A 17,149-nucleotide genomic window follows, 5' to 3' on the forward strand; every position below is an offset into this window, starting at 1 on the left:
CAGGGCCATTTGGTGCAAGGATCTTTACGAAAAGTAAGTATTTAATCTTTACACCAGGAAAAGGAGCCTCGGGCAAGGAGCTGTGCTTCCATGTGCCTTCTCTCATTACATTCAAAATAGCATACCAGGGATTTTGTTGCTGTTGCTTGTTTTATAAAACAGCCCCCAAAATCAAAAATATTGGTATTCTAACATTCAGTATGTTATTAAAACCGGTGAGCATGAAGACATGCTCGTTTTGATTTTGTTTTAATGTGTGGCAAGGTGGAAAAACAGAACCTCAATTCCCAGCAGGTATAAATGGGTAAGGAAGTCAACGGTGCTAATCCAGTTAAGCTACACACATGTGCACGCACGCACACAAACACACCGAGAATTAAGGGTGCAATCCTATGCATATTTAGGCAGCAAAAAGTTCTGGCTGGCTGGGGAATGCTGGTAGTTGTAGGACTTTTTCTCATCTAACTATGAATAGGCTCACACCTTACATTTATTAACAAACAGAGAAACCCTACTAAATATAATCTTATTTTAGCTCTGAACTAAATTTTAATGTAGGTCTTTAAGAAGGTACATCTGTGTGATGCATCTCTTCTCATTTGATAATGAAGGAAACCTCATTATCTGGAAAGTTAAAATTTAAATCTAACCCTTTAAACGGGGTGCTGGGTGTTCAGACCTGCTCCCTTCTGAAGAGGCACAGGACTCACTATTTAATTCCCAAGGGACAAAACTCATGCTTTAGAATGAGTGGGTACAGCATGCAACTTAGTGTAATGACAGGACTGGGTGCAATATGGGTTTAACAAGCACATGCTTAACAGGGCTGTAGAGGCAGAAAAAGAATCTCTATCTGGCTGTACATCTGATGCATCATTTTACAGTTCTGTTCTAAATGGGTTTGTTACTTTAGGCAAATGTTGCAGTATAGAGAAGCACACGCACACGTTCCATATAATGAACTACAGGGCAGTGCCTCTAGAAACTGAAATGCTTTAGGGAAGAGCCATGTCTCCATGGCAGAGGCCCTGCTTTGCACACAGAAGCTGCCTGGAATCTCCAGGTAGGGCACAAAAAGTCCTTCTTGTAAGCCTGGGGAGCCACTGCCAGTTAGTGCTGGAAAAACTGGCCTAGATGGACCCACAGCTTGACTTAGTGAAAGGCAGCTTTCTGTGCTCCTGATTACAAGATTGGAATTCTTCTAGAACTAGAATAAAGCTACACTGTACAAATTACACTTGACTTTGTCCCTGTGGCAGATTTTCTCTCTTGCAGAGCTTTTATCACATCCATTCCAGCCAGTCCTGCTGCTGCCTACCTGAGATAACTCTACATTGACTCATTCCTGTGATTAACTAATTCCCCAACCTCAGATGTTTGCATGGCTTGTTCTAGAAGCAGAGTTCCTCTTGAGATGCTCTTCACTCAAGTTTGTATTATCCTTGGAGTTATTAGTGATTTTAGCAAAGCCAGAGTATGGCCTTGTTTAAGATACTTGTATGAAAAGGACATTTTTCCCTAGATTTTTTTTTTTTTTTGATACTGTAAAGAAGAGGAAGGGAAGCCCCCACCCCACCCTGAAAGAGAAATAAGGGAGCCCTTCATGTTAGTAATGAGCTTTCTGCCTCCTGCTGCTGCTAGGTCCCCAGGTAATTCAAGCATCACTCGTTCCCTACTCGGCTTTGTAAATGATTCCTAACATGACAAAAAGATTTGTATAATTACCACTGCATCTATTCTGGGTCCAGCACACGTTTCCACCCAGAGAAAGGGGAAGGTTCACTGTAGCACTTATAATAATTAAAATGTTTATTTGAAAGTCAAAACAGGGTTGGCTATAAATAACGATTGCTTTTCTCAATTGACTGTGCTAAGTCCCCACTGAACACTCCTGGGATGAGCTTTATTTGCTCCCTGTTGGGATTAATCCATAAATGCAGCCTTCACGTGGAACTCATCAGGGCTTTGTTTCCTCTTCATTGGTCTCCCTGGAATTGTTGCATAGCCTGAAGATCAAAATTAGGATAATATTTTTTTTTTGAGACAGAGAGTGAGAGAGAGAATGAGAGAGAGAGAGAGAAAATGAGAGACAGCTTAGGGGCTTTAATTGGTTTTTCAGAATTTTAAATCCGGATTCTAAGAACATAAAATTAAGAATTGCTAGAGGGGTTGCTGTATTTTTCTGTTGTAGCAAAGCAGCAGTCTTGTAGCTTCCGAAAAAAGGCTAACTCAAGGTTTTGTGGGCTAAAGTCCATTTCATCAGATGCATGACTCTTAACATTGTTTCTGATGAAATTCTGAAAAATGCAGAAGCACATCTGCATACTCACAAGCTTCCAAAATTAAGTAATTCTGACCTTACTGGTTTTGCAAACCTGAATGCAGATGTTATATAAAATTACAGCCCACACCCCCTTTGTAGTTCCCTTTTACTTGCTGATCACTCTAAGGCAGCTTATATTAGTAGTGGATGTCCAAGAGCATGCAGCCTGATTTTTATGTTTATATGATAGCAGCAGCTGTTGCTTGTGCAAGATTATACTATAGGCCAAGGTGGATTCACACAGACCTGCTAACATGGTGAAGGAGGAGCACTGAATCTCTGGCAAAGGAGTCATCTGATTAAATCTGTAGGTACCCATATCACAAATCGCCACACCCCAGCTTAACTCAAAGGCTGAAGTGGCATGGAGACAGGATCTAGATCAGGGTGGAAGAAAGTTGAGCAGGACTATTGATAGACCCTGGGGCATTTTGCAAGACTGGCAAAGATTTCTGACTCTTAGATGTTTAACAACCGGACAGATCATAACAACTCAAACTGGAATTATCTCAAATACTAAGTCATACCTATTTTTGTTCTTGGTAATATGCAGGAGAAAGCTAAGGCATCAGTGTTGAAAGGAATGTAAATGAACAGGCTGATAATTTAATAATCTGTTAGTGCAGAATTGCTTTTTCCAGAAGCACTGCTGTAGAATAAGGAAGGAAAAAACAGCTGGTCATAACATAACATAACGTACTGTTTAGTATGCTGATTATGGATTTTATAATGATGTAAGGGTGGGATATAAATAGCATAGCATAGCAATACTCCTTTCTGGAAGGTAGCAGATTGGTAGAGCTTGAGTAAGGTGTTGACGTGCATGCTACCAGAAACAAGTGTTTCCACAAATTTCAGGCTTCAGCCAGAATCAGCAGGATTGATGGAATGTCCTGGAATGTCAGCAGTGGTGGGACCCACACAAGCAGGCAGTGTTAGGTTCTTTAAAAAAAAACCAAAACCTGCTATATTTTGCATTGTGATGTTAAGATTTTATGACCAAAGTTAAAATATTTTCACACAGTGGCAAATTATACTTGGGATATTTTAAATGTTATTCTATCTTTTTTCTGATTTTCTTGTCAGCAATCAGAGACAAAATTACTAAAAGGTATTTGTCTCAGAAGATATCTTTCCATGGGTACAGCAGATAATGACACTGGTCTTGACTATAGCATTATGGAACATAATTTATTCTTAGTAAAGTCTGATTTGAGGAATGCAGCTTCTCCTTCACAATTAAATATGGACAGAGTTCAGTGAGGTTGGAGAGCTATAGTAGAATTTGAAAATATTTCACCCAGATCTCAACTGCAAATTCTTTTCAAAGTTATGTGCAATAGTCTCAGATCCATCACATCTCTCTGCAAGCAAACGTTTTAAATCAAAAGACATAGAGGTTTCCAAATCATTTGGGCATGGACTCGCTAAAGCTTATACCTCCCTTTCCAGTGTACCTTGATTTTGGAAAGAATGATGCCATCTTCTTTGGAACCTAAATAAATTCACAACTTCTGTGAAAGCAGAGAAACACTTAACCAGTTCTACTGGAAGTGCATCTAAGACACTGGCTGGGTTTGCATGTTGTGCAACTGGAGTGATTTCTCCAGAGTGGCCTGTTCATGGGCAACAAGCCACCCCAATTATCCATGACTTATTATAGAGGTTATTGAAGCCATGATGGGTTATCGTGCCATACGAAACTGGGCAACTGGCACCATTCTGAATATGGGGAATCAGCTGCTGGACAAAAACAGCAGACAACCACTTCCCCTCCCCATCCCCATAGCCATGTATAGAGTTGTGCAAGTTCAGGTAATTCATTCTTGAAAAATCACACGTTTGTGAAAGTAACTGGGAACAACAACAGATCCCCTACAGAGACTGTGAAAAAAATCTCCAAGAAAAAAATGTTAAATAGAGGGAAAAGACACAGCTCACCAAAAATGGCAGGCAATGAAGATACATTCAGTCTTCCTGTGGTGTTTCATGGAATACCCGTGTGAGGGAGAGGTGGTCAACAACCCACAGGGGACCCAGTTGTCCATTGAGCTCACAACAACCAACCCACCATGTCGTATTGCCAGGATGTGTTAGCATGCTGTGCGAATGTGGCTGTTGTGGCCTGTTTTCATCCTGAACTTTTATCTGCTAGTTAGTTTGCAATCACTTTTTCCATCTAGGAAAATTGATTTGTCTGAAGTTGCTGATCTTCAATTTCAATATGTGGATTTTCCTTGATTCCTCAATATCTTTCCTTCTTCTTTAGTTGTTCCTCATGTCATGGATAAAAGTGATGATGGAAGAAAGCCATATTTTCCCTGACAGATCAACACCTGTTGAAACAGTCAAACCAGTGAAGGACTTTGTGCCAGAATACAATCATTAAAAATATTTCAAATATTTTCTTCTTTTTTTTTACTGTAACCAACTGGCTTACTTCTAACTTATCCACTGCTATCCCTTTGGAACCATTGGTGATCTTTACAAAGACTTTTAAAATCCAGTTATAATAGATGGCAAGAGTTTGTGTGTGATCCTCTCCAAAGGATCATCTTCCTTGAGCCAACTCTTTCAAAGTGATCTTTGATGTATTCCCCCTTTTTTGAACCAACGATCAACATTGTCTCAGATTATTTTCCATCTTTGGGGTAGATTCTGAAAAGAAAACGTATATGGTATCAAGTAAGTTGAACTGCTCCCCTACATAAAAGGTTACCATCCATATTGTTTTGCCCTCTAAGGATCAGGAAATGGTCTGAAAGCACCAAAGAGCCCAGAGGCACTATGGTAGCTGTAGTCACTTCCTAGAGGACCCCTAGTGTAAGTCTGGCTAGGGCTGGGCTGGGCTGGGTTTCTGATAAGAGCACTGCCTGCAGCTGCAAGCTTCTTGTCATGCTGCCAGGACCAGTAGACTTTGTTTTGTGATTCTTTCCATTTGGTGAACTGAACTCAAGCTAGTGGGATTCTCAAGGGTAGTGCAACCCTTCCACAAGCTGGATGGAGAGTTGTGGTGAACCAGACTGGGCACACAGGCTGTGGATTCTCCATCCTTGCACCAGATCTTACAGAGGACTAGGAGATGTAGGAAGGCCAGCTGGCTGACAGAAAAGTTCTTTCTACTAGTTTATGTCCAACTAGTATTTTCTGTTCTGAATAGTATTTTTATTTTCGGTAAGGTTAAGTTCTGTCCTCATGAGATAGTGTAACAGGGCGAACTTTTGACAGTGTCTTTTTGTTGTTTGGTGAGTTAGCAGGGGATCACCACTTTCGCTCTACAACATTGTGTGTAAGATTATTGTAGCGCTTGTTCCCAACACACTTCCTACTGTCTCTAGAAAGAATATGTGATGTAGCCCAGCTAGTGTTCCCACAATCATGGTGCTTTACTGCAGTGCAAGGTTAGAAGATCTTTTTGCCTTAAAGGGTTCCAGCTTAAAACACTTGACTGCATGGTGTCACATATATGCAACGTGTTTGCATGCACTCCTATGGCTGGCTAGTTCACTCTTTGGGACCTTACATACGTATGTATTGAAAAGCAAATGCTTTTTTTCACACTCTGGTCACTTAGAGACGCTTTTCATGCACAGTTTGCCATGCAGCCCCTTGAGTAATTTCGCATCTTCTCTAATGGAGCCCTCTAAGGCTGCCATGTACATTCCCATTTACCCTTCCCTGCCTCCTCAGCTTTGCAGGTAACTGCTGATGTTTAAGTTAACCATCTTCTCCTTCTTTTGTTCACTAGGTATAGCAACCTGAAAGGGATTCTTTTCATGCAGAGTGCGCACATTCTTCCACCTAATTAATATCCTCAGATCCAGAGACATCCCCCAACCTCAGTGTTCATGAGTGAAAGGACGCATCATGAGTAATCCAAAAACGGTGGCCAGTCTTTTGCAGGAATGCAAGCAAATGTTGGATCAGATCTCACCAGAGATGGATGCCCAGCCCAGTGGAAATGCAGACAAGCATCAGCAGTACGGAGGTGAGCTCCCAGGGACGAGCACAGGGTGCAAGGCTGCTCATTGCCCTGAGCTTCTGCTATCCCCAGCCTGCCCTGTTTTTCCATCTCCAGTCAAAGATTACTGGATTTCTAGGACATGAATGGGATGTGAACTAGAAGGCAGGCAGGGAAGGAAGCCTACTTTGTACCAATGAATTGCTGTCAGTTCTCATTTAAAGCTTCAGTAAACATGAGGCTGTACAGAGCGGTTTTCGTTTGAGAAAAACAATGCACCCAAAGTTTGGTGATGCGCATAAATTTCAATTATAAAAAACAGAAGAAAAAAATTAATGCAATTTCTGAATACCGGCTGTTATTTGTTTTCTTTTCACTGGACATCTAACCCTGTCACTAAAGTATTTTGACGGTTTCCCCTATCATTCCCTGTGATTGAATTCTTGGTCTTTTAAAATTTTCATCACCTAGAAAAGTGGTTTTGCCAAAAAGAAAAAAAAATGGCTCAAAGCACAAAGTTTGGCATTTAAAAATTTGAACAACAGCATGTATATCCTTGCAACACAGTAAAAATAATGTTTTAACAGGATAGGAAAATATATCTTTTAGTTAAATTGGAGGATTAACTTAATATGCTACGTGATGGAAGAAGCTCTTTCCTATGCAAGTTCATGCCATGATCCATTTATTATTCTTTAAGGTGCCAGAGAATTCTCTCTCTCTCTTTCTTCCTAGAGGAGACAATTTTTGGCTACTCTTTAAGAATTTATTATTCTAGACAAAGCTATTTTAAGATGTTACTAGTAGAAGGATGAAATCCTGTCTATTCAGAAGTAACTCTCACTGAATTATATTTGTGTGTGTTTGATGGATTTAAACCACTTTTAAGCATAGGCTATCATTCCAATGCAAACATCAATAAAACAGTATAACAAGATTGCATAAAATGTTAAAATATATGACAAATAAATCATAAATCAATAGATCAGGTAAAAGTAATAACAGTAAATAAAAACGTTATACTAGGAGCCGCAGATACAATATCACAATCACTCAAAAGCTGCCCAGAATAGAAGGACCTGCAGAGTCTGCCTAAGGACCAACAACAAGGGGACCTGGGGAAGGTATTCCAGAGATGAGGCCACCACAGAAAAGGCCCTGTCTAGTCCTAGTCAACCTAATAGCTCTTGCTGATGCTCAGAGAGCATGGCCTTGGATGCTGATTTTAAGGATCAGGCAAGTACATCTGAATTCAATGGAGCTTACTCTCATAGGATTACATATGGCATAGGATTACAGCCTTAGTATACAGACAAAAAGCTTTCCAGGTTGCATAATCTTATATGGCCAAACATTCTGAGTTTGTATAGAACTCTCAATTTGTCACTGATTAAATCTCTTTTTAATGCATTAGTTCTTCTACCCCTTCACTGCTGTAATAAGACAGCTCTCTGTTAATCAGGTATTAAAACATGCACAATAGTCTGTGTTTTATACATATAAATCCGAATTTTCATTGCTTGTTTGTTAACAGCCATCCACCCAGCTATCCCTTTTGGACTTTCTTTCTGGCAGGCAATGCATTTGATTCCTTCCACCTAGTTTTGCTGTCTTAATTACAACAACCACTTTACTTGGGTGAATCAATCATTATGATAGTTGGGAATGTTGAAAGCCACCTCATCTGGGGGCAATTCTGTGTATGCACAGCTTTCTGTTTCCTTTTGTTAGGTGACAGCTGTCTATATAGTGATCAGACATATAGGAATATAGTTTATACATGAAGGCGGGTGTAAGTGTTTTAGGTTTCCTTTCATTTCATCCCACAAAGGGGACTTTTGTTTCCTTGTCACAAATTCCTTTTGGCTTTGTTATTACTTTTCGAATGGGCTATTGAACGTATAATCAGGTAATTCTTTCTTCTTCTATTTCTCCTATTAAATGCTGAAGAGCATGATAAATAATCAGTTTAGTTCCAGATAAGGTAGATCAGTGCCCTTATAATCACTACATTAGCCATGGCCCTTCAGGTAAACTTGCTTTAGGAAGCAAAGTATCAGAGCTTCAGAGGTTCCCTAGGACTTGCTATCTTCATCTGAGAGTTTGACTATATCTACATTCAATAAATGGTGTGCGTCTGGCCCTTATTCTTTAGCTTATGTTAGTGTAAGTACACGGGGTGTGACCTAGATCAGGACCACCTTGAGTACAAGAGGTTTGACCCTTCCAGCTCAGCCACATTTCCCTCAAACTCATCCCTCCCCTCCAAAGGGATTTTTAAAAACGAAGCACCCGCCCCCCCATTAGCACCATTGAAAGTTTTGAGTGGAATTGCCTGGTTGGGAAGATTTAAACCTTCCCTACCTGTGTATCGAGGTCCCCAGAGAGGTCTGCCTGGCGCCGTCGTTATTTGTTTTTCGGCGCCAGGCGAAGACCTTTTTATTTAAGCAGCATTTTAAATGTTAATATCATTGAATTTTATTTGGCCAGGGCGGCTTATTTTATTCCAATGTATATATTTTAATTGTTATTGTTTTAATTTATTGTGTATTTTATTATGTTGTGAGCCACCCCAAGGCTACGGCAAGGGGCGGCATAGAAATGTTTCAATAAATAAATAAATAAATAAATAAATAAAAAGTCAGGTTAGGCCCCCATGCAGTTACACTAAGGTAAACAGTTATACATTTGATGTAGTGTGCAGTTTAGCCTTCTGATAAGTGTGATCATCCACTGCACATCTATTTCCTTGAAGCAAACAATATTAGTAATGCCACAATGAGAAAGCCAGTGTGGTGTAGTGGTTAAGCGCACAGGACTGGGACTCAGGCAATCCGGGTTCTAGTCCCCGCTCAGCCATGGAGCCAACTGGGTGACTTTGGACCAGTCACAGACTCTCAGCCCAACCTACCTCACAGGGTTGTTGTTGTGGGGAGAAGATGGAGGAGGAGAATGATGTAAGCTGCCTTGAGCCCTTTGCAGGAAAAAGGCAGGATATAAATCGAAAAATAAATAAATAAATAAATAAATAAATGGGTTGGACAAAATTTAGTCATTTTTAAGCGTTATTCATTTTCCTGAGATCTATCTTCATCCACCATTGCTTCCTGGTCTTTCCCAAATTTCTAAGCTGTTCTTGCCAACAGCAATCCATAGGAGAGTAGTTGTGTTTTTATGCTTTTTGCTTTTTTAAGCCTCCTGAGATATTGTCCAGGAATAATAAGGAACTACGGTTCCCAGATGGCTTTTCTTCTGCAATGAGGACCATTGTGCCTGCTTGGAATCAGCACTGCTGATTCTGAGAATTGTCATTTTTTATTCTTTGCGACTTATTTTTGAGACGGAATTAAAGGAAAAACCCCCGTACAATCCCCAGTTGCTCAGAAGCCTCCATTTCAGAGGGACAGAGGGAGGGAGGGGTAACATCAGCTTTTGCCAAACCTCTTTGCTGCCTGTTCCCATCCCTTGTTTTGTACCACTCGCACCTTGTAAATTAGGAAATGGCTGATGATGGTGGAAGAGCTCACTCGGGTCCAAGCATTTCCCAAGAATTCTCAAAATAGTCACATCTTCTACTAATACTACTGTTAGTACCAACATTGTATACTGATCATCTGTAAGTTTGATGGATTATTGCTGGGCAATATCAAATTAAATTGTCTCGCTAGTCTCAGATGTATCTTGTCCAGCAGGCTATTTCCTTCCAGAGGCCTTTGGAAAGTTTACAGACACGACACAAAGGCAGGTCATGGTTTCTTACCTGTTGCTTGTCCCCAGAATCTTATACTTATTAGGCATATGTAGCCTGAAGTGCCTGATCCTGCCTAATCTTGGAAGCTAAGCAGGATCAGGCCTGCGCAGAAGTGGGATGGGTGACTTGAGTGTATGATTCTATGATTATTGCTGTCAACTGCCTAGAGAGCTTTGGCTATGGGCAGTATAAAAATGTAATAATAATAATAATAATAATAATAATAATAATACTTAAAAGTCCAGTTCAGATTTTGGGGATTCATCAGCATTACCCTTTTCCATGAATCCATCCATTTCCCCTTACTGAAAATGACTGGTGATCTGGCTGTTCGCGTAATTTTATCCACTTTCCGAAAGGCTGCTATGCCCCTGCCCCTTTGCAGTTGGCCCTGCCATCTCTGGAATTTAGCCCCCAAGTCTTTCCCCAAAATTGAATTTGGTCCTTGTGCTGAAATCTGGCTAGCATGCATAATATCCAAGGACAGACTTATCTCTCATCTTCACAGGGTCACAGCACTGAATCCAGACTTGCTCTTCCTCAAACAGAAACACAAACTGTATGTTCACAGGTGGATCTGGCACCCAGCAGAGGCTCTCCGCTGCAGGAAGGGGGTGGGTCAATTGTTGTTGCCAATTTTCCCTTCCCCCTGGAGCCCCCAGCCATGCCTCCACTGCTGTTCTGGAGAGCTGCCTCAGTTCTGGGCAGCTTTTAGGAACTGTAGGAGGCTGCAGAAGAAAGGAAGAACCAGAGAAAATTGCGTCCCACCCTCTTTCTGCCATGTAAATGCAATACCACAGAGCAACCACTGTGAGGCTGAAATGCTACTGTGTATCCTTTGGATCAGGATGCAAAGGTAACAAGTAAACATAGAGTCATTTTTTTTTTCTTTGTGTCAAAATTGGCACAAAGAAAATCAAACCCTTTAAGTGCTTCCATTAACATCCCCAGTACAAGCCCCTCTTTTCACACAGAGGGAATTCATTTTGTCTCTCCATTTCTATCCTCTCCTGCATTTGTAAGCCGAGTTTTTCCTGTCCTGCTAAATTTCTGGTCTTAATGGCAGACAGCCCCAGTTTACCTGCAGGGCAGAGCACTGGAGGTCACCTGATGACAGGCAGCCTCTTATTACTTGTCTGTTGCTGGAGGAGGTGACAGCTTGTAGCCACCAAGAAGCAAAACCACCAAGGGAAGGCTTTTAGCATGTTAGCTGCTACCTTGTAACCCCCATGGCGGAATTGCTTACCTGCACTTTGACCTTTTCAGCTGTGCTCCCTGAAGATTTGAGGACCCTCATCAAAGAGGCAAAGGAAATGAAGTGGCCCTTCGTGCCAGAAAGGTGGCAATACAAACAAGCCATAGACCTGGAAGACAAAACAAACCTGAAAGATCTGATCAACACAAAGATGCATGCGTTACTGGTATGAAACATAAAGCACCTGCCATTCAAACCTGCATACACCACACTTAGATGGGAAGGGATCTAACAGATGGTCCCTTCCTCATTGCATGGATGACCTCATTCCTCATCGTTATTGCCAGCAGATGATGGTTGCTGTCCTGATTCCATATAAACAAATGGCCAAATACTTATTTTCATTGGTTGAGTTTGGGTCCATGGCTTGATTGTGTCCACATGCAGCAATAAATGCACCCTGATCGAAACTGCAGCATGCGATCTGATGCTCATGTGACTGGACCCTCTTGGCTCATCTTCTGGTGAATGAAGTAGCCCATTCATTCCGGAGCATCACATGCCCTTCAGAGTGCAGATATCTTAAAACATCTGTGTCTCAAAATGCACTTTTATTCTGTTATTTCTATCATGCTCAGCCAACTTTCTTCCTAACCAAAAAGTCTTCATAAGGAAGATGTTTCACTCTCCCTGATTAATTTTGGGCACAGTCCTGTGTGTGTTTAGACAGAAAAGAAGTTCTTCAACTCCCAGCCCTCTCCAGACATTTCTGATGGATTTTCTACTATGAAATTAAGGGTTGTATTAGGATGGGGTGAGACTATTTCATGCTTTAATTTCAAAGCATATTATTTGCATTATCACAGTCACCATCGTTATTATCATTAGTATCCCCATTCCATTCAGGAGTTTTCCACCTTTATTTATGTCTTGCCTTTATTTATAGCCTGTTCATGCTGCTATTTAACCCCTTGTAAATAACTGACTGTTGTAAAGTATAACATTGAGGCCACAATTCTCTGTCTGTTTTATTTTTGAGAAGCCTAAATCTGGGCAATCTTCCATCCTATGCAACAGTCTCATTTTGGATCAGACTTGCTTCTCTTGCTAGTACCGTAACTGTCTGCTCCAAAGTAAAATCACCGTGTTGCTGTTGTGACCTGTTTCCCCTTACACAATCAATCTGAGCACTATTGAAGTCTCTTGGATCAGAATCACTCTGTTTGGGAACGTGTGGGTGCAAATATGGTGTCTGAGAATGGGGTCTGTTGTTTACAAGCGAGGCATCATGTTCTGCAGGTGCAAGACAGAACAGAGTACTGCCCCATCAGGACCTAAATCATCCCCTTTGTCCTCTTCTACAAGAACATGGTTTAACTTGCATGGAGCACTTACATGCCTTGACAAAGTAGGAGGGTTTGTTGATGTTGTACAAACTCTTAACACTAAGTAGAGTTTTACTGTGATTCTGAATTTGTCTTGGTTATTTTCTTCCTCCTTTCCTCTGTGTCTTCTTCTGCTCTGCTTCTTTACGTGTTGGTGTGTGGCCTTCAGACAGAAATTTATGATGGGGACTGACCTCTTTTACAATGCCCACAAAGCCCTCAGCCGTGAGAGTATTTGTCTGCTCTCTCCCAGGATCAGCACCTGCAGCAAACTCCCCAAGAAACCTGGATAGATGGGAGATTAATGTGGCTGTAATAGCAGAGCAGTGTTTGCACGCATTATCCTCTCACCCCAGGTAGATGGGCCTTTTCTGAGATGATACCAATTATTTATTGCTGAAACATCTGTTGATAACTGCAGCTGCCCCTGAGAAACAAAGCATATCATGGGGTCACAGACTATGGAGCCCTACAATGCCACCTCATGCTAGTTTGAGACTATTCACCAACGTGCCCCAAAGTCCACGGGTTACCATCTTCTTCAGTGCTTCATCATTCCATAAAATATGTTTTCTAAATACTGTGCTGCTTTCCCCATGCACTTTGAAGTATTATTTCATTTTTGTCAGTAATTTATATTCCAGCCCTTTGTACTACGGGGAAAAAGGGATACACTTTTGGGGGATTTTCCATTTAATCATAGATTCAGTGACATTTGACCCATATTCTTAGTATTACTCAAGAAACTTTTCCCCCTCCTTCGCTCTTTTTCTTTCTATTCTCTTCCCCATTTAAAAAAAAATCAAGGCATGACAACAGTTCCTTCCAAACTTTTGATTAAGATACTGAAGGGGTGAGGGTGATTATACTGAAAAAATAGTTTACAGTCTGATGGTATGACACTCCATTCTTAGAATAACATTCTGAAGTTTCTCTTTTTATATGATCTGGGAGAAGGGAATTATTTTAATTCCTTCTGAAAGAGAACTAAGCCTTTGTTGATATTGTTTGGAGAAACCTTTAACACGTTTCATCTGAGTTTATTCTAAAGTGGTGAGTTTAGAATAAGCTCTCCACTGGAATGAACCAGTGTTTGTAAAGTGCTTTGGGATCCTTGAATGAAGTGTTTATTGTTCTGGAAGGTCAGATTTTGTGTTCCTTACTCACAGTGTGCAGCATCTTACTTCTTGAGTAGCTTCACTGATCTCAAAGTGTCTCTGTGAGAGCACTTGGGTCTCCAGTCTGAAAGTTTGACTTAGCTTTGCACTGTTACAAGCAATGCTTTGTTTGCAGACCATTGCTCTGCTGCTTACATCATCCTTTTAAACAGTTCAGTTTGGCACTGGCTGCTGAATCCTATTGTCCAAAACAATCAAAAGAGAGGAATGCTCATAAAAGATGTGAAGGCAGGGAGGAAATCCCATATCTGCTAAGTTTAATGAGAAATTCAGAAATTGAACATTAGTGCAAAATGTGTTCCACCGAATATTTTTCTTCAGGAGCAGACTTTTGTTGTGGAACTCGTGAGCAAGCATTTTTTAATTTTTTTTAATTAGGAGGTTTTTGCCCACCCCATTAGCCATAAGGCATTTGAAGAGACAAAACCCTTAACACAAATCTTCACAATTTTCCCCAAGTCTGTTAGGAAGCCATTCTGATGGGGTTTTTTTAAACCTTATATTCAACCAGGTATCTGAAGTGTTTTTCAGCCACATTTTATGTATTTGGGTTTAAAAAAAAATATTCTCTTGTCTTCCACCTTTCCACTTCAGGACACAGCACTCAAAATGACTGGCATCTTCAACATTAAAAATAGTGCAAATTCTTTCACAGTTTATAATCACGCATGATTTTGCATGCAGAGGGTAAAGAAACGTATCGTCCAGAGCAAAGACACAGAGATGGTACCCCTATCAGCCCTCTGTGAGCCTTATGTTGTATAACGTTTCAAGGGTCTGGTGACTGTGGTGAAGCCTCTAGCATTGAATGGCTGGCATGTCCAGGAGCACAAGGCAGAGTCAGGTGCTCTGCTTGCCATTGACAGAACTGCTCAGATCCTGTACAGCAGGGTGCAACAGTGCAATGTGCTGGCCACAATTTTCCGGACCGCTCTGCATCTGCGGCCACAGCCAACAGCATTTTGGTGAAAGCTGTTTCCCCCTCTAGTGCTACTGCTAGCTCTAACACTATTGCTACCTCTGCATCAGAGGTGATCACTGGAGATCAGAGATAAGGAAGACAATTCCCTGGGGATGCTAGCAATGGAAATGTCAAGTTTCCTGTAATCTGAGCAAGTAAATCCCTTAGCTCTGGTTTTGGATGAGAGATTGGAGATAAAGGGAGAGTTTCACCCATTGGCACTTGCAAGAGAAACCCCAGACATATGCATTTGCGTGTCCATGCATGTGTCTGAGCACATGCATAGATGGGGGGACCCCTAGCACCACATGATGTGGCCCTCAAGACCAGAAAGTGTGTGCATCCCTGTTGAAGAGGGACAAAGTCATGAGAAGGACCAAGAAAAAAAGCAGAGGTAGAAGAAGCAAAGGCCTAGGAAAGCAGAAGCTAGGGAGCTTGGCAACACAGGAACACAATGGAAACTGGACAGCACAATGGTTAGAATTGGAATGGGGTGTAGTACAAAGGGAAGAGGAGGTCACAGAGAGGAATGTAGGGCTTGGCTACACATTAGAGTTGTTTACATGGGAATCTCCATGCAAGTATTCCAACAGAAAGGGAAAACTGGAAGCTCTGGCTTCCCCTTACCTTTTTTTTTTTTTTTTTTTTTTGCTCTCTTAGAAGAAGAATGGGAGCTTGGACCAATCAACTGGCTGGGATTAGGGTTGCCATTACCTCCATGTTTATCAGAGAATGAGCAGTTTATTTTATTTGTTTGTTTTCTTTGGATAATGCTAAATAATTATTTATTAATAATTGTAAAGCTAATGCTCCAACTGCAAATCTCCTCTGCTCTTCTGCCAATAAGCACCAGAAGTTTAAGAAAAATATAAGCCACGTGTGTGTTCTGCATTCTAGAAGGAAAAGGGTTAAGGTTAGGGAAAGCAAATGTTGAAGCCTCTCCTTTCCTTTCCCACTCCTTTCCTATTGCATAGTTGTGGGGAAAAGATCTTCTGGAATATAAACGGGACCTTTAGCTACTTCCCTGCATGAGCTCTATAATGTGTTGCCAAACTCAAATGGCTGATCAGTTGGGATGGGGAGAGAAAACCTGGAGATGGAACAGACAGAACACATGGCACAGAGTTACATGGGTAAGGATTAGTCACACATTGATTGCAAGTAACCAGCAGATCTTTTGTGAGCTTGCAATAAATGGGTGGGGATGTGGTCTTGTCCATGCACTGCGGGAGAGGCCCTTCCCCGGGAACCCTCCATGAAAGAAATTAGGAGAGTAAGTACTCAGAGGAGGGCTTTCTCTGTGGTGGCACCCAACCTATGGAATTCACTCCCCAAAGAGGTCCGCCTGGCACCGTCGTTACTGGTTTTTCGGCGCCAGGTAAAGACCTTTTATTTAAACATCATTTTAATTGTTAAAATATATGATCTGGCCAGGGCAACTTCTTCTTCCTTCTCTTTTCTCCTCCTATATTATTTATTTACTTATTTTATACTGATAATTTTAATTTTATATTATTATGTTTGTAACTCAATGTATTTTTTGTATTTTTGTATTTAATGGTAATTTATTATGTGCTATTGTATTTCAATGTATTTTATTGTGTTGTAAGCCGCCCCGAGGCTTCGGCAAGGGGCAGCATAGAAATGTGATGATGATGATGATGATGATGATGATGCATCCCCCCTACCCAGAACCTGAATTTCTCCTGCAGATCTGCTGCCTGGAAAACCATTCTGACTCCAGTCCATGTGCAGGTCTGTTCTCTGAGCAAATGGTTGCCCTTTTGACTTTGAGGGTACTCATCACCTGTCATGCTGCCCTCCCCTTCAGGCTATGGCTGCTCTTTATGCTGTCAGTGGCAACACTCAGTTTATCAGGTGCATGTCAGGTGTTGATTTGGTGCAGGACAAGAGGCACCACCCTGCGGAGTGCTTCTTCGCATGAGCAGATCATATCCCGCAAAGCAATCCGCAAGAGTGCATCTGTATTGCTTTCAGGAAGGCATCCTTTCCTATAAAAAGGATATAGGAACAGCAATGCTTTTTAATATCTGTCAGTTTTCTCAGCCATATCCAGTGGGAGTGATCTTACTGTGTTCCGTATTTGGCCATATGGTAACAGTGATACCAACTTTGCTAAAGGTCAAGCCGCACCGCTTCTTCTTCCTGTTTGTGATTGGAGGGGGCAAACAACTATCCATTGTGCCTTTACTTCCCTGCCTGTGAGACTACATTCTACAGTCTTCATGCTATAAAGGGCAAGTTCTGCCAGTCAGGTTTTGCCCTGGTATGCTGCACAAGATTTTCATGCTGTTACTAGGAGCTAAATGCCAGAAAACCAATGCAATGCAAGTGGCTAGAATGTATGTGGGTTTGGGGCCAAGAAATCCTGCAT

The 17,149-nt window shown here is 41.3% G+C and overlaps 1 protein-coding gene across 1 annotated transcript in view; it reads left to right on the plus strand.

The window, feature by feature from the left end:
* ALPK1 (alpha kinase 1) overlaps positions 1 to 17,149 on the plus strand; it is a 63,637-nt gene that overhangs the window by 19,587 nt on the left and 26,901 nt on the right. Inside the window, exons 2-3 of the mRNA XM_044428292.1 lie at positions 6,072 to 6,311; positions 11,302 to 11,456. Coding sequence (XP_044284227.1) covers positions 6,191 to 6,311; positions 11,302 to 11,456 — 276 coding nt within the window. The 5' untranslated portion in view covers positions 6,072 to 6,190. The remainder of the gene's footprint in view (positions 1 to 6,071; positions 6,312 to 11,301; positions 11,457 to 17,149) is intronic.

This window comes from Varanus komodoensis, unplaced genomic scaffold (genome assembly GCF_004798865.1).
Source record: "Varanus komodoensis strain SLA01 unplaced genomic scaffold, ASM479886v1 scaffold2, whole genome shotgun sequence".
In the NCBI taxonomy this organism is placed as follows: domain Eukaryota; kingdom Metazoa; phylum Chordata; class Lepidosauria; order Squamata; family Varanidae; genus Varanus; species Varanus komodoensis.